General features: G+C 39.5%; 1 protein-coding gene across 7 annotated transcripts in view; it reads right to left on the reverse strand.

Annotated features, from left to right (window-relative positions):
• Positions 1–945: 945 nt before the first annotated feature.
• The window catches only part of tnr (tenascin R (restrictin, janusin)), a 269429-nt gene continuing 244819 nt past the window's right edge, over positions 946–25555 (reverse strand). For all 7 annotated transcript variants that reach the window (XM_049597850.1, XM_049597846.1, XM_049597849.1 and 4 more), the window contains 3 exons: positions 12676–12837; positions 11896–12059; positions 946–7213 (listed from right to left, as the gene is read on the reverse strand). In XM_049597850.1, the coding sequence (XP_049453807.1) occupies positions 7094–7213; positions 11896–12059; positions 12676–12837 (446 nt within the window). In that variant the 3' untranslated portion in view covers positions 946–7093. The remainder of the gene's footprint in view (positions 7214–11895; positions 12060–12675; positions 12838–25555) is intronic.

The raw sequence follows: 25555 nt of genomic DNA on the forward strand, positions 1-25555 counted from the left end.
ACTTTCACTGTTCACTCGTAGCTGCTGCTGGCCTGACTTCAGTTTTTAATGGCCTCCAATTAGAGTTGAAGATACTTTGAAAAGTTTACGACTCGGAGTCAGTTGGCTCTCGGTACTTCATTATTTCATAGGAGTAAAAAGGGGGAGTAGTTACAGTAACCACAGCTCGACTTCTTTTATATAAAACTTGACTCCAAAAGTGAACAAATCGAACTCAGGCTCAGTTGATTCAGAGATTTTGTCCATGGATTTTAAAGGCCTCGTTAAAAGTAAAAAGAAACAAAAAAAGGAACACAATACACCAGATGAGACTATTTGAATATTTTATTAATATGTAGAAAATGTATTAAAAAAGGAACTATATAGTACATGTTTAAGTCAAACTAGAGCTAAATTTGACAGCAATATCCAAGGTTATCCAACAATAAATCCTCAGTTTCAGCATATAGGAGCTCCTCAAACAGTCAAGATCACATTTTGTCAACATTTACATTTCATGGCAACATTTCATATCAATGCAGTTTCACTTTCCGGCTTATATAACAAATACCACCCAACATGGTGGTCAAATCAGTTTATTCCTTAGTAAAAGTAAATCCAGGAAATAAAGCATTTTCTTTTTGATATCATAGAGGACAGCGTGTCATTATTAACTGTATTTTATTTTTTTTATTTTTGTTTTTACAATGTCATCAGTCAAAGAGTAGTTGAAAAATAAATAGAAGTGAAATAAATAAGTGGAACAAGTTTCCTGTACTGTCAGAGGCTCAGTAGAAACACATAGTAATACAGTGTGAGTGTTTTCCAGTGACAGTCTTAAGTTTAAATAATTTCAAACTTGATGTTAAACAGCAGATTGAAGAGATGAAATTTTACACAGTTTAAAGAAAATTCCAATTTAATAACCCCCTTCCCTTCAAAATAAGATTTAAAAAAAAGTACTTGATCTTATTTGATGTTCACAGGAATTACATCATAATATTAAGAAAACAATTCAGGCTGTTTTGTCGATGTAACTTCAGGTTTGTTGTCTCCATCACGGGACAGTTGCATTTGCTCAAAGTCAAATTATTTATTTTCCATTGCAACACGTTCTCACTTCCAACTCCTTGAACACCGACGCTTCGCCAGCAGCCTTATGAGTCAAATATGATGCTTCAAGTCTCAGACACTGAATCAACATCAGAGAACTAGCAGGGACGAAAACAGACTGTTGCGTCACCTCACTTCGCCTGTGTCTCGGCCACAGAGTTGCACATGAACACATTGCGATGACTACAACTGGCATGTTCGTTCTGTGCCTGTGTGAGAGGTAATAACTGTCTATACCAGCAGGTGTCAGTAGTCTACATTCATCTTTTAAGAAGGGAAACCAAAAGACTGACAGATTCAAGACACTAGTTAGCATGTTAACAACACAACCCGATGTTCAAAGAACGAAGGATATTCACCGTGTGAACAATGCTACAAACATTTAGGGTTTCCGCTAAAGAGCTCAATGTCGAAAATAACTTATCTTAGCAAATTTAAAATTGCTTCTACGTCTCTGATGCTAATTCAACAATTAACCGAAAAACAAGTAGACATAACCCGACTAGTGGCAACAGTATGGGACATGCTACAAATACTAGGGCGACAGATGATAACTGACGGCCCTACATTGACCAACGGCTTGTAGGTATCTCTTTAGTGTCAGTTTTGGATGGTCAGGGACATCGTCAGCATCCGCTCATTACATGCATTCAGTCTCTTTTCCAAACAAACTTTCAATGTTGGATTTTTAAGTTTACTTCATTAGCTTCAGGCAACAAAATGCTTGGTTAGGCTTAGAAAAAGATAATGGTTTGGTTAAAATAAGTACGTTTGTTACTTATTTTGTGTTAATTTAGTAGTTGATACAGATACTTTTTAAATACCATGATTCACGATACCCAATTCAATACTAAGGTAAAAAACAAAACAATAAATCCCATGTACTTAAACATACATTCTTGGGGCGTCGGTGGCTTAGTGGTAGAGCAGGCGCCCCATGTACAAGGCTGTTGCTGCAGCGGCCCAGGTTCGACTCCAGCCTGTGGCCCTTTGCTGCATGTCACTCCCTCTCTCTCTCTCCCCCTTTCACGCTTGTCTGTCCTATCCATTAAAGGCTAAAAAGCCCCAAAAAATATCTTAGAAAAAACAAAACAAAACAAAACAAAAAAAATACATTCTTAATAAAAACATTTCAATTAAATTAAATTTTAATTTTATTATTAATCTCTGATGAGCCACCTCGAACACAAAGTACAAGTCTGTGTGCGTTCATGCGATTTTGTGGCCGAAGAAACATATATTAACATAATTCTCCTCCATGGTTGTTGTTCAGCACTTGTACAGTACATGTAAAAGATGACGGTTGGTCTTTGTGGTACACTTTTTGTCCCAGTGTTTTTACCTAAGTTGAACATTTTCAACTCTTTGTGACCAGAAAAAAAAGATGTACTATGTTAAGTAGTCAAAATAACTCAACATTGACCTTTGATTTCACAACCGTAACGATGTGGCCTGGTGCGTCTCATACAGACACAAAAGAATGTCTTGGTGTTTTAGTATCTGATGCAGAGGGCCACTTAACAAACCTTGGTATTTGAGAAGTTGGGAGTGAGAACGGCTTGTCCTGAAAGCTCTTTAAAAAATGACAAAACCAATGGAAAAATAAAAAAGCAGCTTAACTTGAAATGAAAAGCAGGACAGAGTTTGTCCACAGCAACTTTATCAATTTCCTTCTCTTGGTTTTCACATTGACAGAAATAGCTTAAATTGATGAATGATTATTGGAGAAATACGTAAAATAAACACTAATAAATATCAGCTTTCCTCTTGAAAGATTTAAGAGCACCTTGTAGTTTGCCATGAGAGAAATCCCTCACAATACAAATAACATTCTGTTCCTTTTCTGCAAAGCTTCATGACCTTTGTTCCTTGTACAAAAATGCACAGAGGCAAACCTCATCTAAGTAGTTAATGAAATAAGTACATGGAGAATTCCCTACTCTACTATAAATCACGGTGGGAGATGGATTGCATGAGAGGCTCTGAAACAGTCACTTTGACACTGAGACATAAATCAGACCTGGGAAAGGTCACGTGTTGAAACAGTTTGTCATAAATTATATTTTAGGTTATGTTGGTTTTATTTTGCCCTTGAGGGCGATTTGACTGTTTCCACAACAGCTCAGAGGCCCAATAAATCTACATTATCTACATCGTCTACATTACAAACTATTTCAAGAGCACCTTTCACCCAGATCGGCAAAGAAATATGTCACTACAAAACATATTCTTATGACATTTGTTATTTACTATCAGGCTCTTGATTGCAATTTTGTCAACATGCAGTAGGCTCCATCCGCCCTTTAACACAACAACGGTTAAAAATACAGCGGTTAAAGGGGAAGTGGTTCGTTCTGAATTAGTTTGCATCTAAAGAGGGAACACATCAAAAGTCACATTATCTTCAACTCTATACCTACATGAGTATATTAGTAGTTCATAGAGGGGAGAGTCACCATTGTTTTCAAGTCTAAAAGGACAAAAAATATTCACAGTTGTATGATACAAGCCAGACTCTCTGGTTTGCTTCAATCAGATAACTGAAATGAAGAAAGAGACAGAAGAACACAAGAATGAGATTTCCAGCTGTTCATATTTGGATTATTGAATATATATGAGACCAAATGTTGCTTGCAGCGATGGTGACGTTGATTTCCCAGGATTGTATTGGACATTAAATTTAGTTTTCATTGATAGCATGAAGCCGGAGAGGAGATTAAGCCAGTTGTGTGTGCGTTTTTTTCCTTCACACTCCACAGAGATAATTTTCCTCCAACAGAGGAGGCAGGAAACTAAAACAAAAAGTGTTTCCAAAAAAACTGCAGTCAACTAAATGCACTGGCACCGAGCGCTTTGTGCGACAGTGTGAACACTGAATGAAACAAAATGCTTGGTGGGCACGCTGCAGATTACGCCCGCCCCACTAAAAGAATACATTCTCTGCCATGTTTGCTGATTTTGTTGTTTCGCTGGGGAGCTTAAATAGTGAAGCAAGTAAAAGAAGGGCACAGAAGAAAGACTTGGCTCCACTCCACCTACTGTTCTGCTTTCTTTGTTAAGTTCATTTCAGCTAGCAGCGGGGGAGAGGCCAGGCTCAAATCTGCACCATGCCCACCCTGACTTTCTTTTGCATAGAATTTAGTGTTCACATTGCATAAAATAACGCCAGGGGACATGATTACCATAAAAGTCCCTGCAAAGTGAGAATCTATTAATACAGGAAAAAGCTGCTTCAGTGACTTTGGTGACAGAACTGACTGGCATCTTTCCAAACAGCAGGCCGAGTCTTTATTATGCAGATCTTTGGTTAAATGTTACAACTACCAGCACCATCTCTGCAAGCAATCACAGCATCTACAACAGGGGCGACGCAGATAGAAAGAGTTTGTAATTTTAAAATAAAGTCCAGGAAATAAATTCGAAATGCCCGTGAACAACTAAAGAAATAATTAAAAGAACAATAGCTTTGCTGTGTTCCCACTCGTAGTGCAAATACTGTCTCACTGTGGCTACCAATAACACTTAAGTTTAATTCTGCTTTAATAATTGATAGGGAGGATACTGTAATCAACAGTAACACAGACAGAGAGCAAAATAAAATAAATAAAATAGATGGTTATGAAGCTGTTGCTGGTGCACTGCTTTGTGAATGATGATTCAGTTTTTGATGTTAATTTTATCTCTTGCGTCCAGTATTTGTCGCCGTGTTTTACATTAACTTAATATCGGCTCAAAAACCAAGGCATCAAATCATATTAAATAGATGGACTTTTGTCACAATATCAGTTATAAAAATATATATATCTTACAGTTAAGGGTTTTAAGGGCATATACAGTATAGTTTTCGTTAAAAGTGTTATTTCGTAACGGTTAAAATAACGTTAGCTATCGCAGTCTCGAGGGCATTTCTGAGCACGTTTCCTCGCATCCCAGGGAAAGGCAAATCACAGACTTAAAGGAGGAAAAAAATGCTTCTTGGTTTGCCTTTCCGTTTTTTACAGCAAATAGAACCATTGTCATTCAAAGTATTTAATAAATTACATACAGTGTCCTCTATCGTCTGTGTAGAAGTACAGCAGGGAAAGACAGCTGAGCAGAGATAAACCAGCCCCGTCTCATAGAAACACGTGAAATGGACATGAAGTCTCAACAGTGCATTACGTGGTGGTGACGGGCACAAAATGTTTTAATTATGCGCTGGCAACATGAAAAGTTGCAAAAGATCCTCACTGACTTTGTAGAGGCATTGTTTTCAAAACAATGCTTCTACAAAGTCAGTGAGGATCTTTTGTCATGATGGACCTTTCAAACATGAGATCGCTATGCGTCCGCTGACTTTACAGACTTAATGTAACCATGCAAAGCACACAAGTTTACGCCACTCGCATCCCGAACGTCGTTATTTTAATCAAGTAGCACGATCTTTTCCTAAACATAACCAAATGTTTTATTTGTTCTGTAAACTTAGCTGAGTGTTTTTCTTTCCCTAAAACATGGTCGGCAACCTTCACTATCAAAAGGGCAATTCTTTACCAAAACTAGTTTAAAAAAAAAAAAATCTGTCTGACGCCATGAAACATATTTGAGCCTTATGATTACCAATAGGTTTTTTTAGTACTTTAATCTGTCCTTATACTATTAAATTCTCTATTACCCTCAAAGACGTTTACATTTTTTGGATTTGGAATCCATAGCTAGCCTAGCGCGGAGACTAAAGTATAGCCAACACTATTGAGGGTCAGCAAAACTGAAAGGAAAAGGTGCCAGTCCGTGAATGACGCACATTTTAGTTAACGAAATGTTAAACTTTTTTTTTTTTTTGAATTTAGGCTACAGTTTTACTATTGGAGAATGTTAGAGTTGCTTTAGGCCTACAGCAAAAAACCACCAGGATCCACTTGAGGGGGGATAAAGAGCCACATGTAGCTCCTGGGCCACAGGTTGCCGACCCATTCCCTAAACCAACTGCGAGTTTGTTTCATAACATTGACCACATTAACACCTCGTTTCCACATGGCTCTGTGTGCGTATGCGTGTCGACAGGAAGTCTGTTTGTTCTATTGCAATACTCCTCCTTTCATTTTGTTTTGAGTCCATTGAAATTAAACTTCTGCTGCAGATTTCGGACAACCCGTATGCACTGTGCCACAGGAAGTTAGCGCAAAAATAAATTAGCTAACAGATTGATGGATGTAATACAGCTTTATTTATACATTTTATCTATGTGAAAAGTTGGATGGCATATTTAGCTAGCTATCATCGTTAGCATGCTGTCTCTGTACATAGAGTGCATGCATAGTGGATCATACGTCTTTAAACAAAATATTTCACATCACAGCCTGACAGACTTATCTCCTCTCTTATTTGTCACCATGCATTATTGGTCCTGTTTTGTCTCTGTGCTGCTCCATGCGCATATTCAGCAAGATAAGATCGCATTTCGGTGCTGTTTCTGTCCATCTTTAAGAGATGCATTTCCCTGCGTTAAACACTAGGGGTGTACTCTGTATACTATGCAGACATACGGACACAAAACTTTGAAAATGAGGTGTATCAACACGTTTGAAACGGCCACCATTTGTAATAGACAATGCATTGGCATTGCTTTTCATGTTGCCAGCATGTAATTTTAACACATTTCGTCCCCACCACCACATAATGCGTTAAGAGGTTGTGTCCATGTCACGTATTTCTCTGAGACTGTTTGATAAACAGAGTTCGGACATTGTTTCACCCTCTCTGCTATTTCATGATCTCATCCAGCATTACAACAGTTTCTGCATGTTGGTAGTTTATTAATATTAATGGGTTTTATTATTTTACAACAGAATATTAATAAAATATTAGTATCTTTTTTGTCATAACCCCCTTTTTTCTTTGCAGCCTCACTAAAAGGCATTAAAGAGCACATCAGCGAGGCACACAGATAGCAGAAACTCATCAGTAAACATCGTCCGAACTCCATTTATCTTTGACTCTGGCCTGTGTGGAGGCGGTTTGTTTATACAGGGGCAGACCGCCTCCTCTTGCTGCTGATGCTACGGAAGTTGAATGGCCTCATCTTCATCTCCACGAAAGGAATAGAGAACTCGTGGCCTTTCCAGTGGTACCAGTTAATACCCTGCAAGAGAAAGACAGTGTGATTTCAGAAGCTGCTTGTATCAACAGGGCTTTTAAGGCAAGGCAAGGGCGTCTGAGGAAATGACAGAAAATGTGAAATGAAAAGGAGTGTCTGAAGATGGAAATGTTAAAGTGTATTTTAATTTCAACTGAAAGGAAGCATTCAAAGCAGGACAGCAAAAATCCTGACTTAAGAGCACAATTATGAATTTAGTGTAATTATAGTCTCGCTCTATCCCTGCTAATCCCCGTCACCGCCAGAACCTCCACATTTATGGCTTTACACTGAGAGGCAATTTCTCTCTGTGCGTCTTTATGCCTGTCCATCTCTGCTCCCACCTGGTCTCATTTCATGTCATGAAACAACAAAAGGAAAGGTACACAGCACAGCGAGAGAAGCAGTGATGCTCCAGAGCCTTTGTAGTTTAGTCTAATCACAGCTTCACACAACACCTCGCTCTCTTTGTCGAGCCATTACAGCATCAAGCTGAGAGAGGGAGCTACATCACACGCTTGTCAAAAGGACTGGACAAGCCCTCAACACTCACTCCCGCCTCACGTGTAGCAAGCCAAAAAACACCTGTCACTTTCAGTGTGAGAATGAGGCACCAGTGTTTATTATGTTCTATCAAACATGTGCGTATGCTTGTTTCATGTTTTGGCTCCAGCCTTTTCCTTCCATGTTTCTGTAATTTAAATATGAGCTCATCTGTATTTGGATAAGAGTGATATTCAGGCACTTCTGACCAATATTAAGATGCATCATCTGTTCAAGTTTCATTAAAATTGGACAAGTTTTTTTTTTTTGACCTTTCATTACAGCTCCTCCTTCAGGCCAATCAGTGTAACAAGTGTGGAGATGGATGTCTGCAGCAAGTTTCATGCCATTTAATTTACAAATTATTAGCCTTTCCAAATAAGAAATTTTAACCTTTAATCACACTGCCATAATTGAGCCAGTTTGTGTGTGAATTTTGTAAATGCCAAAATGCCATGCTGTGCGAGTGTCAGCAGTGAGTTAAAGGGTACACTGAAATGATAGATGGATAGTTTTGGTATTATGTGCTGAGATTTTGAGACAACCTCTGAGTCACAGAACATTTGTGGTGCTCAATGGAGTAGAAGATTGCATTTGAAAAAAAAAAAAAACAGTCGTGTGTATTTCTAGAAACAGGGTCCACTTTACTCTGAATAATCCTTAGAAACTGCTGTCAGCCATTTTCAATGGGACTACTTTGTGCCAATGAAGTAGTTCCACTCAAAAGTTCAGTGTGAGGGACATTGTTTGTGGAAGGACACATTGCTGCTGAATTTTTGAATTGTAGTTTCTTATTCATGAGAAAACTTGGTGCGTAATGGCTCACTAAGTCACAGTTAGGTGCAAGTTAGGAAGAGTGAAAAAAAAAAATAAAATTGGTGAACTGTTTTCATTATAAAAGTAAGGATAATTCCAAACACTTTGGTAACGCTTTTCCAAAAAGCAACAGGTCACAACAGGCTATAAAACTGAGAAGCCTGTCTTATGACATGAAATTGAAAATACCAAAACACATAGAATACAAAATAAAACTTGTGCATTGGGAGGAATGTTTTAGTTAGTTATCTTGGCTTTACTTGATAAATCAAAGCACCTAAACATTTATCATCCCAGTGATCGACACACCTTATAACGGTGGAGCAACGCCAACACATAGTCACACAACTCTCTTGCTGTGGCCGACTGGAAACCTGCAGGCCCGTCTTACGTCTCTGGTGTTTCATTTGCACTCACCATAGTATGACCCACTAACATGCCAGTCAGCTTGATGTGCTAACCTCAGCAAATGTTGCTGACGGTGTATGACTTAAGTTTTACTGTCAGAACTTGCCCTTGTGCATCAATCTACATACTAGGGATGCACCGAAATGAAAATTTGTGGCTGAAGCCGAATAATATAAACACTTGGCCGAATACCGAGTACCAAATACCGAATGCTGTTTTTAGTTTTTCATTAGTTTTTGCAGATGAACCCCCTCCAGATTAGTGTTGTCACGGTACCAAAATTGGATCCCACTGTACGATACCAGTGAAAATATCATGGTTCTGAGTAGTATCACGATACCACAGCGAAAATGAGGCAGATGTGCCTTTTGTCATTTATGAAAAGATAAATCACTTTTCTATAATACATCAATTATATTTCAATGGAATAAATTACTTATTGACTTATTCATACTTCAAAAACAGCATCAATAAGTGATTAACATAGGGGGGGATCAAAATAAAATAAAATAAATAAAATAAAAATCAACCAGCCACCCTCCTCCCCTGACAGTCCCTTCATAAGTAATGAACAGTCCCTAAAGTGCGGTGAGGTTTGTGGACCGTTACCTGGCTGCCACAAAGAGATAAATGTGAATGGCTTGTTTCTCCTCTGATACGCCACATACTGTGTGCCGCCACAGCTCGGCTGTTCAGGTACTTCTGGGCAGTCATGACAACAAGTTATTCACCTGGAGCCGGACTTCTCCGTTGCTGGTATGCCGTTATAATGTGCCGCCGTATTTGACAGGAATACGTATTCCTGTCCATGTCTGTGACCCCGTTCAACCCACAACCGGTGGGATTCGCCGTTTCGTTTCTGCTGCTGGTTGAAATCTGTACTCACACAATGTGCTGAATGATTTATTTTGCAAATGCGAGTGTGGTGACGGATGGAGTTAAATATCGGCACACTGCCGACATTTTACTCCGTCCGTCACTGCACGCTGTTTGATTGAGTTATCAAAACACGCCGCTATTAGGCCTTGCTTTTCACTTATTCCATCGAATGTGTGTTTTTTTTGCAATATTCGGCCGAATATATTCGGTTACTGAATATTCGGTGCATCCCTACTACATACGGTGTATTCTATGGGCGGCTCTGTGCACTGAACCATGCCCTTTTACCCTGACAGATCTAGGGCTGGGTATCTCCACTGATTTTGTTTCACAAGGTCCCAATTCGAGTTCCTATTTGATATTGATTCAATTGGGGATTTTTCAGTTAAAATACCAGTTTTGCTAGAATGTGAAAGAGATTCTCAGAGAACTACTAATGTGAATTCTTACAAGGAATTATTTTAAAAAAAGAATAAATTCAGAGCAGGAATAACACTTTATAACTAAATGTAGTTTCTAGAGCAGCAAGGGTAACATTGAAATAGCAAAGTCACAATATAAACTTAATACCTCACTGGAAACAAATCTAAGAAGTCAATACAATAAATCATATTACTGACATCACAATACTGAGTGAAGTTTAGGAAGAATACAAATCAGAGACATCAGTCAGTATCAGTGGTATTAGTACCTCCTGTCCTCTCTGCTGCTGAGGAGACTCACTGCCTGCAGATAACTTACCATTGATAAGTTTAAGATACGTGGCGAACTGAACTGAACCGTTAGACATAAACAGTTGTTGTTTCAGCTTGTTAGTAACAATTTGCTATTAGCTGGAAAGTGCTCTGTGCTCGTTTATAACACAATATTAGCAGCTATGGCTGAGAGACTGCGGACAGAGCAGATTGAAATTTAACTTTTCTACATGTTTACATGTTGCTGAACAGCTGTATTGCTGAAGTACTGACTTTTTCCTTGTGGAGGTTTGGTTACACTTACATTGACAGTAACAGTAACGTAATGGTCATTACCTCAAGTTATCTTCATTTCCCTGTCTCCACTGCGGCATCTTTACTCTGTCTTTGTATGTGCGTGTGTGTAAAAGTGGTGCAGCAGCCCGATAATAAATACCACCAAAACATATAAACAGTAAGCTAACAGTTACGGATAAAAAACAAAGAGTGACGTCGGAGCTTCTCAAGATTACGGTCATTAGTAATTTTACGAATAATGAGATTAACGGCGTTAAAGCTTCACACATCTGTTTAAAAGTGCATATTAAAAGATCTATCTCTGATTTTATGAATTGATATCGGGTCATTCAAATGATGATCTGAATTGCATGAGTAGATTATTTTAACCCAGCCCAGATCAGTAGAATACACGAACCATTACAGCCGTAGAGAACACCACAGATGAACTTCACCCACACTGTACTGAGGTGGTGGCTGAAATCTCAGAGAACAATATCTCATAACCAAACCCCGGGGCAAAAATGTTTGGCCCCTATTAACCCCCTGTTAACCTCCCACTCTCTGTGCATTGCTTATAGTCCCTGGCCCCAGATGTCCTGTGTGCTAATTATATTGACACAGATTAATTTAGGAATATGCAACATGTAAGCACAAAACTAAAATAACAAAGGTCTTAAAACTAGACTTTATTTAATTAACCACAAGTTCAGGTAATAAAGCTCACCCACCTTAAAGCCTCTCATCATGTCAGTTGATATTGTGCTTTAGTGCCGCATATTCCCAAATAAAATTTAATTTTAATGAGCTCACATGAGTTGACACACAGTAAGTCTGGAGCTTTTGGGGCCCCTGGAGTTCTGGGTTGGTTCTCTACTTTGCCATGTTGTTAATCCATCCTTGTCTTGTATCCATCCCAATGCTGTACTGCTTTGTTTATCCAGATAAACAAACCCTTATTCCTTCTCTATCGTGCACCACAAAACGTGTTTAGCTTCATTAGAAGTGGATTAACAATTTTACGTGCCATATTCACTCTTTAATTATCGAGTGTATAACTGTGTGACTGACCTGACTGTGTCTGGACTCTCCGTATTTGCCGTTGAGGTTGGCCCGGTGGCAGTTCTTGTACCACCAGGCTCCTTTGTAAGACAAGGCACAGTTAGTGACAGCGATGTCATTGTCTCTGTCTTTTGTAGAGAAGGGTCGGCCTTGGTGGTAGCTCAGAGAGTCACCTGGGATCAGAGGAGAAACAGAGAGAGATGGAGAATCTTAAACATCAGCGTATGCTGGGCAACACTGGCATATGGCTGCGGTGAATAATGGCATGATGAGGACGACCAGGCAGGCAGGAGGGGAATGGAGAGACATGAGAGGGAGGGAGGGGACAGAAGTCCTGCTACGGGCTCTCTGAATTTATTTAGGCAGAGAAAATTGTAATTATAAACATGAGGGGATGATGGGTGATTCTGGCATATGGTCATGTTGACAGACTGAGAGATACATGGAGAGCGAGGACAAGAGTGGAAATATGGAAAAGTGCTGAGGCGGGTTTCAGACATCAGGGAGAAGAAAAGATGGAGGGGGAAGGAGGCAGGAGAAAAAAATGGCAGATGGCAGAGGAGAGATGGGAGAGCATTTTCACTTAAAGGTTGGGGAGAAGCACACACTATATTACACTTGGTATATTATATTAAAAGCTGTTGATGTTAATGCCCCCTCAGCCATTTCTATACAGTAATTTGGTTGATCACAAGGCTGTCATCCACAGAGCAAAGTAAAACGCAAAAAAATGATGTATGCTATCTAAAAAAATATATATTGATGTTAAGAATGTATTCACCCACGTACCAGCGGTGCCGTTGTACTCTCCTATCCTGAGCTTGTAGAGGTTTCTTGCATCTCCAATGGAGAACTTGTCATAGTTGGCGTAGACTGACTCCTGTCCGTCCTTCATGTCAATTCTCAGCTCGTAACGGCCCTGAGCAGCAATCCTCTGGATGTTGTCTAAACCTGTGGGGACAAAGACACACATTATATTGTGATGTGTTTAATAACCAAAGAAAGAGATTCAGGAGGCTTTCTCATCAGGGGTCCAGATCTGAGTACACTTGCCCACAAAGTCCAGTTTGTTTGATTAGTGTCAACACTGTGTACTGTACTGGCTCATTAATGCTCAACATCAGTTAGTCTATGGATACGGATGGAACATTGTGTCTGTACTTCGCATTCATTTCGTCTTATTTGTGCATGTCTTTAGAAAGCTTACAGATGTGGAATGTCGAGCCGTTAAAAATGCAGTCTTAGTACGGTTAATGTTGACTCGGCTACAGTCTGCATCAGGTGTGAAAACCAACTGTACCAAACCGACATACTATACTATGACTTTTCTCATGGTTTTTGACCACATACTATACTATTGACTTTTTTTCATCATTTTGGATGACACGCTATACTACGAATCTGCACATGCATGCGCTGATCTCATCCTCTGAAATGCACAGCCATGGGTGATAAAGTAGGAATGCAAGCGAGAGGGTCATTCTCAACATTATTTTCAAAATATAAGCAACAGTAGGCATAATGTGAAGGTGGACTTAATTGTCAGTGGGGGCGTGGGGGTGGGGGCAGGCAAGCTTACTCAGACATGTTACAATCATATGTAATATGAAAACGCTCTGATTCACACGTTAGACCTTTAAGGCCTTTGCACACTGAGACCGTTTTTTTAATCCTACATCCACTGATTCCAATGCGTTTTAATGTTCTATCTGTTGTGAAAATTCGCAACATGTGATAAAATTAAAAGAGACATTTCCTCCTTGGCTCTCTCCTCTGAAGTTACCTATCTGGCTGTCATCACTCCCTCCCTGTCTTGTATTTGGCTCCGCAGCTGCATTTAAAGGCCATGCTGTCCTCCACATTCTGTGTGGTCCACATCCTCCTCCTCTTTATCATCATTCACCTGAATATTACGGTCTGACCTGTTGAAAGTAGCTATCTGAGTTACTGAATGATTCTGTCTTGTTGCTGCTCTGTCCCACTACCACATTTCCTCTCCCTGATTCTCTGGCAGACATCTCTAAGGCTTCTGACGGATGCGAAAAACGCAGAAAATCAAACCTGTTGCAGAAATTTTAATGACAGACGGAAGTTGTGGACTGTGCAAACATGATTGACGCAATGTGAGATCCTAAGTATTTTTTGATGTGCGACATCTTTGGACAAAAAAACCAACTGACTCAGGGTGCCAAGGCCTGTAACAGCAGATTTAAACCTCATTGCACTCACACTGATATTGAATTAATTGCATTCACATAGTAATTGAATAAAACTCACAGCCTACATTTTAAGATAATGTATATTTAACTGCAGTTGCACACATGTCCCCTAAAATGTCTGATTTTGACTACACTGACTTGTATCTGTGAAAAGTTTGTTACTGGAGAGGTGTTTTCACATTCCTCTACTTCTACTGAAGGGAGCGAGGTCTGTGCACTCCTCAAAATCTGAGATTCACATGTACAATAGGTAACCTAGATTAGGTACATCACTAATAGAAAAAGCCAATCACTGTCTAATACAAGAAACACACACCAGCAACTGTAGCAAAGAGAATAAGGGCCAAATTAAACACAGTTATGTATTATGAATCTTGTCAGTTGTTTAACAGACCCAGAAGCTCATTCAGTGAGCGACTAAGGATGCATCAGTGTTCTACTGAACGACTCAGACAGTCTTTTGTTCCAGCAGCGGTCAGATTTTTTAATGAACGCTTTTAATTGTGGTTTTTAGATGCAGCGCCTTTCAGCTGTTAATTATGTCTCAAATGGCTCTTTTCTGTGTTATTTATTTGTTGCACTGTGTATTTGTTGTGTACTGTGTATGCAGGGTCTGTGCAGTTTGTTGTCTGAATGAGTTGTTTGGTGGCAAATGAGTTTAGCCATTGGGGATTTAGAGCCATCTAATTTAATCTAAATGACAGGGGGGAAGGACTGCGACACAACACTGTCAAAAGTCTCGTTTCCACCAAGCAGTCTGGTTCAGTTCAGTTCTCTACACATCAGAAGGCATTTTTCCGTTTTCATTGTGGAAAGTTGTGGATGGTACCATCCTGACAGCTAGCAGGGGCAGTGAGTGACAATAAGTGCGCCCACGTTTAAGAGTACTGTGTGCAGTGGAAACGCTAAATGGATCTACGGTCTAGGTACATGTCTGTAGGGGTTAATATTTTGTTTCTAAAGGTACTATACCAAATGTTTTTGGTGAAAACGAGGCTAAAGAAACCTGAGTCTGGGTCTGACTGAGGATCAAACATGTTGCTAAATCTCTCTAATGTTTCCTCTTACGCTAACGCTAGCCATCTTGTTGCACACTGCACTTTTCTCTCAAACTAGTGGTAGTCTGATAGCCTGACCCATCGCCACACCTCATTTTAGCCCTGTGCTAGCACTGGAGACAATGGAAAGTACAGCCTACAAGTAGTGGTGGTGGGCGGGGCGGAGGGCGAATTCAGGATGTCTCAACAAAGGAGAAAGAGTAGATTTTTTTTATTTGGGAAAAAAACATGTTAAAAAAAGAAAAGGTATTGATATGAGGTTACTGACGTAGGAACTGCCTGCAGGTTGTACAGTATTTCATCCAAATCATCAACGTGTCTCTTAGACCCCTTCCCAACTAGGCTACTTAAGGAGGTCTTTCCTTTAGTTAACACTCATATATTAGACATGATCAATATATCCTTATTAACAGGCTATGTACCACAGTCTTTTAAGATAGCTGTAATTAAACCTCTACTAAAAAAGCCCACCCTGGATCCAGAGGTGTTAGCCAATTATAGACCAATATCTAATCTTCCCTTTATGTCAAAGATCCTTGAGAAAGTAGTCGCAGACCAGCTGTGTGATTTTCTCCAGGATAATAATTTATTTGAGGAATTTCAGTCAGGATTTAGAGTGCATCATAGCACTGAGACAGCTCTAGTTAAAATTACAAATGACCTTCTGATTGCTTCAGACAAAGGACTCGTCTCTGTACTTGTTTTATTAGATCTTAGTGCGGCGTTTGACACAACTGGCCATCAAATTCTGCTGCAGAGACTGGATCACTTAATTGGCTTAAAAGGTTCAGCACGAAGCTGGTTTAAATCTTATTTATCTGATCGTTTTCAATTTGTTGACGTTCGCAATGAACCATCCTTACGTACTAAAGTTTGTTTTGGAGTTCCGCAAGGTTCTGTGCTCGGACCAATCCTGTTTACTCTGTATATGCTTCCTTTAGGTAACATCATTAGAAATCACTCTATAAATTTCCATTGTTATGCGGATGATACTCAGTTGTATTTATCAATGAAGCCAGAAGAAAGCAATCAATTAACTAAACTCCATAATTGCCTTAAAGACATAAAAACTTGGATGAGCACCAATTTCCTGATGTTAAATTCAGACAAAACTGAAGTTATTGTTCTTGGCCCCAAACAACTCAGAGACTCTTTATCTGATGACATAGTTTCTCTAGATGGCATTGCTCTGGCCCCTGCCACTACCGTAAGAAACCTTGGAGTAACATTTGATCAAGATTTGTCTTTTAATTCTCATTTAAAGCAAACCTCACGGACTGCATTTTTTCATCTGCGTAATATTGCGAAAATTAGGCCTATCCTGACCCGAAAAGATGCAGAAAAATTGGTCCACGCTTTTGTTACCTCAAGGCTGGATTATTGTAACTCTCTATTATCAGGTAGCTCTAGTAAGTCCTTAAAAACTCTCCAGCTAATTCAGATTGCAGCAGCACGTGTACTAACAGGAACTAAGAAACGCGATCATATCTCTCCTGTTTTAGCTTCGCTGCACTGGCTCCCTGTAAAATCCAGAATTGAATTTCAAATCCTACTGTTAACTTATAAAGCTCTAAATGGTAAAGCTCCGTCATATCTTAGAGAGCTCATAGTGCCATATTATCCCACCAGAACACTGCGCTCTGAGAACGCAGGGTTACTCGTGGTCCCTAAAGTCTCCAAAAGTAGATCAGGAGCCAGAGCCTTTAGCTATCAGGCTCCTCTCCTGTGGAATCATCTTCCTGTTACGGTCCGGGAGGCAGACACCATCTCCACATTTAAGACTAGACTTAAGACTTTCCTCTTTGATAAAGCTTATAGTTAGGGCTGGCTCAGGCTTGTCCTGTACCAGCCCTTAGTTAGGCTGACTTAGGCCTAGTCTGCCGGAGGACCCCTCTATAATACACCGGGCCCCTTCTCTCCTTCTCTCTCTCTCTCTCTCTCTCTCTCTCTCTCGTATCCTATTACTGCATCTAGCTAACCCGGCCATTCTGGATGTCACTAACTCGGCTTCTTCTCCGGAGCCTTTGTGCTCCACTGTCTCTCAGATTAACTCATATCACAGCGGTGCCTGGACAGCGTGACGTGTGTGGTTGTGCTGCTGCCGTGGTCCCGCCAGATGCCTCCTGCTGCTGCTGCCATTAGTCATTAGTCATAATTCTTCTGTTATTATACACATATGATTATTGTCACACATGTATACTGCCACATACATACTTTCAACATATTGTACCGCAGTAACCAGAACTATAACTATAATATTATTACTTTCATTAATGTTGTTGTAAGATACTGTCATTACCTGCATCTCTCTCTCTCTCTCTCTCTCTCTCTCTCTCTCTCTCTGTGTCATATGGATTACTGTTAATTTATCATGTTGATCTGTTCTGTACGACATCTATTGCACGTCTGTCCGTCCTGGAAGAGGGATCCCTCCTCAGTTGCTCTTCCTGAGGTTTCTACCGTTTTTTTTTCCCCGTTAAAGGGGTTTTTTTGGGGAGTTTTTCCTTATCCACTGTGAGGGTTTTAAGGACAGAGAGATGTCGTATGCTGTAAAGCCCTGTGAGGCAAATTGTGATTTGTGATATTGGGCTTTATAAATAAAATTGATTGATTGATTGATTGATATTTTGAGGTGAAAGAAGGTAATGAAAAAGAGGTTATGCAACATAGCTCATACAATATTTTCTTCAATTTTTAACATAACACTTCTTTCACCTTTCCATCTAAAATTCAGCGCTGTCAAGTCAAATCTTTGACCATGTGAAACTGCCCGATAATCCAGGTCAAAGGTTTTTAAAGTCTGAAAAACCATGTTAAACAAAATACTATTTTGACATAATTTATTGCGTGTCTGGAGGGAGGGTTTACAGTTGATTTATATGACATAGTAGCTCCTGTTTGTACACACAGACAGTTTGTTTTCACCTGCAGCTTTATAGGTTAAAGGTTTGAATCACGATAAACACTATGACAGACATCTTTCTCACTTCGTTGCATGGATGTGGATGATTGACATTGTCGAGAGTGGCGGATGCTGTCACCGCCGCCCCCCCCAGCAAATGCCACATGCCGCAACTTTCTGAGATATGCGGCACTGCTCTCTATCTCCAAGGTAGCAGATGTGAGTCTCGTTTGAACCCTGACAGGCGATAAGACCCCACACCGACCTGAGAGATTGGAACTGCCTTCACTATCAGATTATAACAAGAACCCATTTAGAAAAGAGTCTCTTTCTCTGCTTAACCTCCAACAGAAGCATGGCATGTACACTTTTTTTGAACCCTTGGAAATCCAGAGAAAAAATAAAAATCCTCAAGCCTTCGCTGATAAGGAGTAGGAAGTAAAAATTCGAGAGAGCAGGGAAACTAAATCTGCTGTAATACGTCAATGGAAGGCAGATAAAATCTATGTTACAACCCAAAGGCACTTAAGGTGACAGGGGAAAAGCAATTGTTGTAATAAAATTGTGTTTAACACTCAGTCATCTCTAATTTCCATTGTATAATATCACTGTATTATCAGCAATTAATCTGGCACCCATAATTTTTTACTGTTTTTTCCTCCAACGGTTTTATGGCATCAGACTGCTCTATTCCAAACTGCAGCGATTAAAAATGCATTCTGACACACTATTGCACTCTTGTCCTATTATACTACCAATATTACCATCTCGTCACATTTTATTACCAGCCTTTCTCTCTCACTTACACAGAAGCAAGGGGGGGAAATTAAAAAAAAGAAAGAGAATGAGATAATGATCACATATTCGCACACAGCCACCCTGGTTTCTCTCTGTTATTACATCATCAAACTGACATTGTGTTAGGCATGAAAACTGGCTGAGGTCAGTGAGTAGGGAGAATAGATTGCCCTGGAGCAGCAATAAAAACGGCCGTTTTCAAACTGTAACAGATAATAATGAAAGCTTAATTTCCATATTCTTTACTGCTGACCAGTTAAGTGCCTCTTCTTTTCAGTTTGAGTGGATTTAATATTGATGTTTATGGTTCCATACTGTCCAATATATTGCTGTTCTGTGTGTAGAGGTGGTGATTAGCTAAATGTTTGCCATAATAGCTCTCCATGGGCTACGACAGCGACCTAATCCATACAAAGAGGAGTGAAGGTCAAATGATTTCAAACTGCAGTGACCATCTGTATGATAATATTTTCTAAAGGAGAATGAATTTTAGGGACACCTTTTACACTGTAAATGCACAGCAAATACAGCCTCCTCAGACCCAGTTTTCTCATTTGAGGACATAACATTTTGGGTTCACCGGACCTTCTACTTCTTTCTGCTTTACTTAGACCTATTGCCCTCGTCTGTGGGCACTTTTTTGTGCCATTTAGCAGTTGTAAGATCACAATACAGTAATCCATGTAAAAACAAGATGGCAGCCATCTCGGCCAAATCAGTCTGCAGCCGACCCCCAAGGTCCAAAACCTGATCACATTTAATGGTTAAAACTTATTTATTTATGATTAATAAGGTTTGTAGCTTCATATGCCATGACCACTTTTAGCAACAGTGACAAGCCAAGACGCTGTTAATTAGAAAGTACTCGTTTCAAGACATTGGCAATTTATCATCAGCTCATTGAAGGACATTAGGATTTTATTATCATTGACTGTTTCTTTTTTTTTATACTTATAAGGTCTTACTACTCCTAAATAGCCAGGATAACTTAAAAATGTATACCAAACAAAAGTTCGGGTCTATGTGAAAGTTTAAAAAAGCCATCTGAAGAGCAGATCTATTCAAACCAGTGACAGTACTTCAGAAAAAGTTGCACCTACTTCCAAACGCTTAGGGGTTTGCCAGTAACATGCAGGAACAAAGACATAATGTCTAGGGATTATACATTATTTTCTAACGTGCATGCCAGTGCTCTGAAAACAAAGTGGAAGTTAGTTATTGTAGTCTGGCGACTGATCAACACGACAGGTGGAGCCCATGACAGCAATTAAGGTAGTCCATTTAAACTACTACTTCTTTGAGTTATGACACTGTCATGTTGGATCAAACGGATATAGATTATACCTATTTTTAGATTCAGTGTGACTGACACTTTCTGATGATATCATTATATCAGATGTTAATAAACACTCCAGAGCTTGCTCCAGAATCATCATGTTTTTAAATTTGTGCAGTATCAAAGTAATCCAGTGATTGTCTCTACAGACATCAATGGGCACATTTTAAACAGGATCTGCTAACAGCTAATTTGGTGTACTTTTAATAGTTCCACTTTTCCAAAATGTAAGCAAATAGGCTAAACAACTGGGACTTAACTTCTAGCCAGCAGTCAGCTGTATCCATGGCAACATCATACATGCTGTTTTAATTTCTCAAAACATTACAGAATTGTGGTAACAAAAATTAGAGCATAATTACCTACTGAACTGAAATGAGACAAAGAATAAAAATAGCTGCAAGAAGCTGGTTCAAGCCAGCATGGACCTTTAAAACTTGAAATCAGTGTAGAATCAAGACCCTTGACATTTTAGGTTGCCTGCATTAAGATCATCAACAGGTTTTATGACAATCAGACAGATGCTCATTCATTTATGTCCAAATCTCTATCAGGTCACACTGTTCTTTGGAAATACTGTTTTGCTTGGTTAACTGCAGAAACACTTTGGGGACATGCTTTAATGGCTTATTTTGGTGATGTCTGAACAAACCCTCACTGATTTATGGCCAAATTTTGCAAAACGCTATTGCACTTGTTCTTCAAAATTAGACTTTAAAATTATTTGACACACGTGAATTCATCATTATTATTTAACAAACCCTGCAAGTTTTGTAATGATTGGACAATCAATTTTTAAAACTTTCAGGATATGTTCCTGGTACCTCTTACGACATTGCTTGCAAGTTTTTTAATGATTGGACCAAAGGTTGTGGAGTTAGGTTCATTCATGTGTTCATTGGTCATTATCTATAATCAAAACAAAAGGCCTTTGGGCTTGAACCCCTAATAATAGGAGAGACAGAATCCATTAGTATTGACTTTGTCACGTTGTTTTGACAGTATAAGGCTCAATGTCCCATGAACATGGTTGTTTTATGAAAACCACTGATACTCATCTATCTGTTTATCTTAATAATTCAAATGCAGATGTATGCAGAAAGCAGGTGATCAAATTTGTCTGAGGGCAGGCCCACAGTGTTGCACTTTAAAAACCTTTGACCTGGATTATCGGGCAGTTTCCCATGGTCAAAAGTTATACTTGACAGCACTGAATTTTAAATTAAAAGTGAAAGAACTGCAATGTTAAAAATTGAAGACGATATTGAATGAGCTGTGTTGCACAACCTTTTCTTCGTGACCTTACCTCACCACCTCCGAAAAATTGTACAACCTGCAGGTAGCCCGTACGTCAGTAATCTCATAACAGCACCTTTTTTTCTTTCATTAAATTTCTCTCTGCCACGTTCAGGTCAGATCAGGTATTTAATTAAATAATGCTCCAATAGGATTTTTTTATCAGAAGATATTTGATATGTCACAGTAGCAAAACCACAGGTATAAATAAATTAATTTAATTATGGCTGGATTCAATTTAGCTGCACTGTCACACTGTCTTGACCTACTGGGACACTGAATAGAACAGAGCAAACACCTGTGCTTTTCCTGCTATGTGGAAAAACCCTGCAGTGCCCTGCTAACAACCAGCAGATCAGCGGACTAACAGGTCAGTTTCATACAGCAGGCTCCACATTCTGTGCTGTACTCTGAGGCTACTGTGTTCCCTGCTGGGTGTTATCTGTAATCTGGCATCACGGGGAGAAGCTTTCACAGGAGCACAGAGCAGCTCTTGATGCTCCACACCCTGAGGTTACATTAAGCTGCTTTTATGCACTGAGAGGACAGAGTACAGTACAGGATGGAAGAAAGACGAGGGGAAGTGCAACCTAGAAGGCACTAAAAAAAGTAAAGCAAGACCCTAGAGATAGGAGGAGGTGCCCTCGACTAGTCTAGAAGTGGTGAGAGGGCAGATTATTGCTGATTCAGCTCAAGTGGAAACGGGTCAGATGATATGTTGTACTCACTGAACCAGATATGCTTTGGGTTTTTATTGTACGGATGAGGCCAATATGAATCTGGCAGATATGAGGTGGATGTGTGCCAGGATGCTGCTACTTGATACCGTCAGGTCTCTGTGAGAAACAGCCAACACACTGCTGCTGCCACTTAACCCTATGGGCCCTAGGCGTTTTTGGGGTATTTTTACTGCCTTTACTTTTAAGCTCATATCACAGTCATTATAAAGGCTACATACACATGCTATATCTTGTTTTTTTTTTTTTCAGGACAATCTGGGCTAACCAGATTTGCCGTCATTACTCTGTTACTTCCCTAGTTTGTGTATTGACCCTATGGGCCCGAAGGACGCATAGTGCGTCCAAATTCACACCTGTTCTTCTCTATTGATTTTCTCCGCAACTGTGCATCATAGCGAGAAGCCACGCATATCACGTGAAACAGCGGAATTGTAGCTTTCCGACAAGGCCAAGCACTTGTCGGATGTCCAATGTTTTCACAGCGAAAAAAAATAATAAATGATAAAGTTACACTAAAATCATGTATAATAGAGCTTTCATACAGCTTTGCACACACATTACTCTTGGATGGATTACTCACGAATGCAGGCTCACACAGAAATGCCACGCATATCACATGACAGCGCAGGAGCAGAGCTTTCCACAGATCCCACACACATTATTGTGCTGTTTTCCCATCATGCTATAAATCCAGATTAAACCACATGTTTTGGACAACTGTGAAGTGACAGAATGTCCCAGCATCATGGTTCTTATATTGCCAGATTCCAGAGTGTCTGCTCTCTTCATATATGGCAGAATATGTCATTTTCCAACTTGCTATGCTGAGATACATGTAAAAATGTAAGAATTTAGTCACACGGATTTGTTTTTTTCATTGATATAATACGAGTTGCTACAGCTGCTAATGAGTCTGTCCCCTGTGCTACCCCCTACTCTCCTCCAGCTAATAGTATCCTGCTGGTGGGAGAGGCTGAGAGACTATGGGGTGGCTCGCCAGCTAGTTAATTCATGTCTCATTTGTGGCCTGATAAACAGAGGGAAAAAAACAGGAGCGGGTTGAAGCACTGAGCGAATTAATACTCTGCGCGCAGCTCTGCAATGCTGTAAGATTTTATCGTTTTTAAACACTAAACATAAACACAAAAATAAATCAATCTATGGAAAACACTGCAAGCTTGATGCTAACAGCTAACTGTGGCAGTTCAATTTAACTTCAAAAAGTATTTTTTTTCCTCCATTCTTTTGTACATGTACCACACCTTTTAGTAAGCAAGTATATATATTATTGCTGATAAGTATTGTTTTCGGAAATACGTCTCGGGATGCACAGTCTTTAGTAGGGATGGGTACCGAACTCCGGTACAGTCAGGGCTACATTCTTCAAGACCGCAGTGTTGATAAGCTCTGACCTTATTGGTTCTGCTATCGGTACTGGAGCAGTCGTGGTTTTTTTTTTTTTTTTTTTGGCTTTACATTACAAGAGTTGATGCAGACACAGCGCATTGTCACAAATGTGACAAATGTTTTGCGTGTAAGGGCGGCAACACTAGTAATTTGTCAAAACACCTTGCCAAAGTGCATCATATTCAGACAGAAAGATGTACAGTGTTTGACTGCCCTAGCACAGCTAGTTCATCTACGTCCAGTCCAGGTTTGTAACATTATGCTAGCAGCCAACACATGGAGTTAATAACCATTAGCTATTTTGTGACCCTATTTACTAAATGGGGTTTCCGGCACAAGATAACAGCTTACTGGCGACGGAGAAGCCTGGCTCCAGGTCCAGTATTTTCCTCTTTGTTGGTGTCATGACTGTCCAGAAATACCTGAACAGCCGAGCCGTGGCGGCACACACGTATGTGACATGTCAGAGGGGAAATGAGCCGTTCACATTACTGTTTGTGGCAGGTAACGGCCCACAAACCTCACCGCACTTTAGGGACTGTTCTTTACTTGTCAGGGGAGGAGGATGGCCGGTTGATTTTTATTTCATTTATTTATCTTATTTTGATCCCCCCTATGTTAATCACTCATTGATGCTAAGTAATTTATTCCATTGAAATATCATTGATGTATTATAGAAGTGATTTATCTTTTTATAAATGACAAAAGGCACATCTGCCTCATTTTTGCTGTGGTATCGTGATACTACTCAGAACTGTGATACTTTCACTGGTATCGTACCATGGGTCCCAATTTTGGTACCGTGACAACACTATTATTTTATGTATTTTACATTTCAAGTTGTAAAAAGTAAAGTGTTTCGTTAAAAAATTATTTTGTTGCATAATGAGAATTGAGAAAATAAAGCAATTTATGTTCTTAATTTGTTTTTTCTTCCTCAAAAAGTATCAATAAGAGTACCGTTAAAATACCGGATCGATAAGCAGTATCGATAAGAGTAGTAGTCCCGTTAAAATCTTAATGATACCCATCTCTAGTCTTTAGAAGTGTAAGATTTAACTAACAAAAATCGCAATAAAGCATAATGAATTGTAATATTTTTAGAATCAAAATACCTAAAAATCCCAATATATAGCCATAGAGTCAGCACCCAAGAGTCGTGATAATATCAAACCTGGAGATTACGAGCAACTACTGATGCATTTGGCTGAAAATCATCACTTAACATGGTCACTTGTTGAACCAAAACTTGCAGAAGGGATTTTTTTTTTGATTGAACTGTTAATTGTCACACAGTTAATGTCTACATTTTATGCCAAAGGTTGTCTTCAATTAGCTGAGTTAATTTAGGAAAATGACGACCTTTGCTGCTCTCTCTGTCAACACGCAGCAGCAGACACTGAACTTGCCACCACAGTAATGTCAAAGCTGCTAAATGTTGAAACCCACAAAGCAGTCGCTTGATTTACCTATGGCTCACTATCTATACTTTACATTGTGTAGTGTGCAGAAGGAGGGATTTCTCTCCTATTTGGTGTGTGTGGTGTCATCTTACAAAGATACCTGTCCAATGTTTTTATCATGCCTCCTGTGCTTCACTTAGTAATATTCTCCATTCTTCTTTGTTGAAATACAAAACAAATTATTAATTTATACCAGGAGACAGCAATCCAACTTTTTCTGTTGTGATGAGATGTTAAGAGCTGCTTTTGAATGCTCTCCCTGTGGTGGCGTATAAAAGTAACAGGACCAGCTGACATTATTATTCAATTCAACACAACAACACCGCAAACTTTAACAAAAATAACCAACATGGCAACAAATCCGAGAGACTCAACGAGAATTGCAGGCTTTTGTACCAGATTTCATTATATTGTCAGCTCCTGTTCGTGAGCGGTTGGATCTAAAATCTC

The sequence above is a fragment of the Epinephelus fuscoguttatus genome, linkage group LG15 (genome assembly GCF_011397635.1).
Source record: "Epinephelus fuscoguttatus linkage group LG15, E.fuscoguttatus.final_Chr_v1".
Lineage (NCBI taxonomy): Eukaryota > Metazoa > Chordata > Actinopteri > Perciformes > Serranidae > Epinephelus > Epinephelus fuscoguttatus.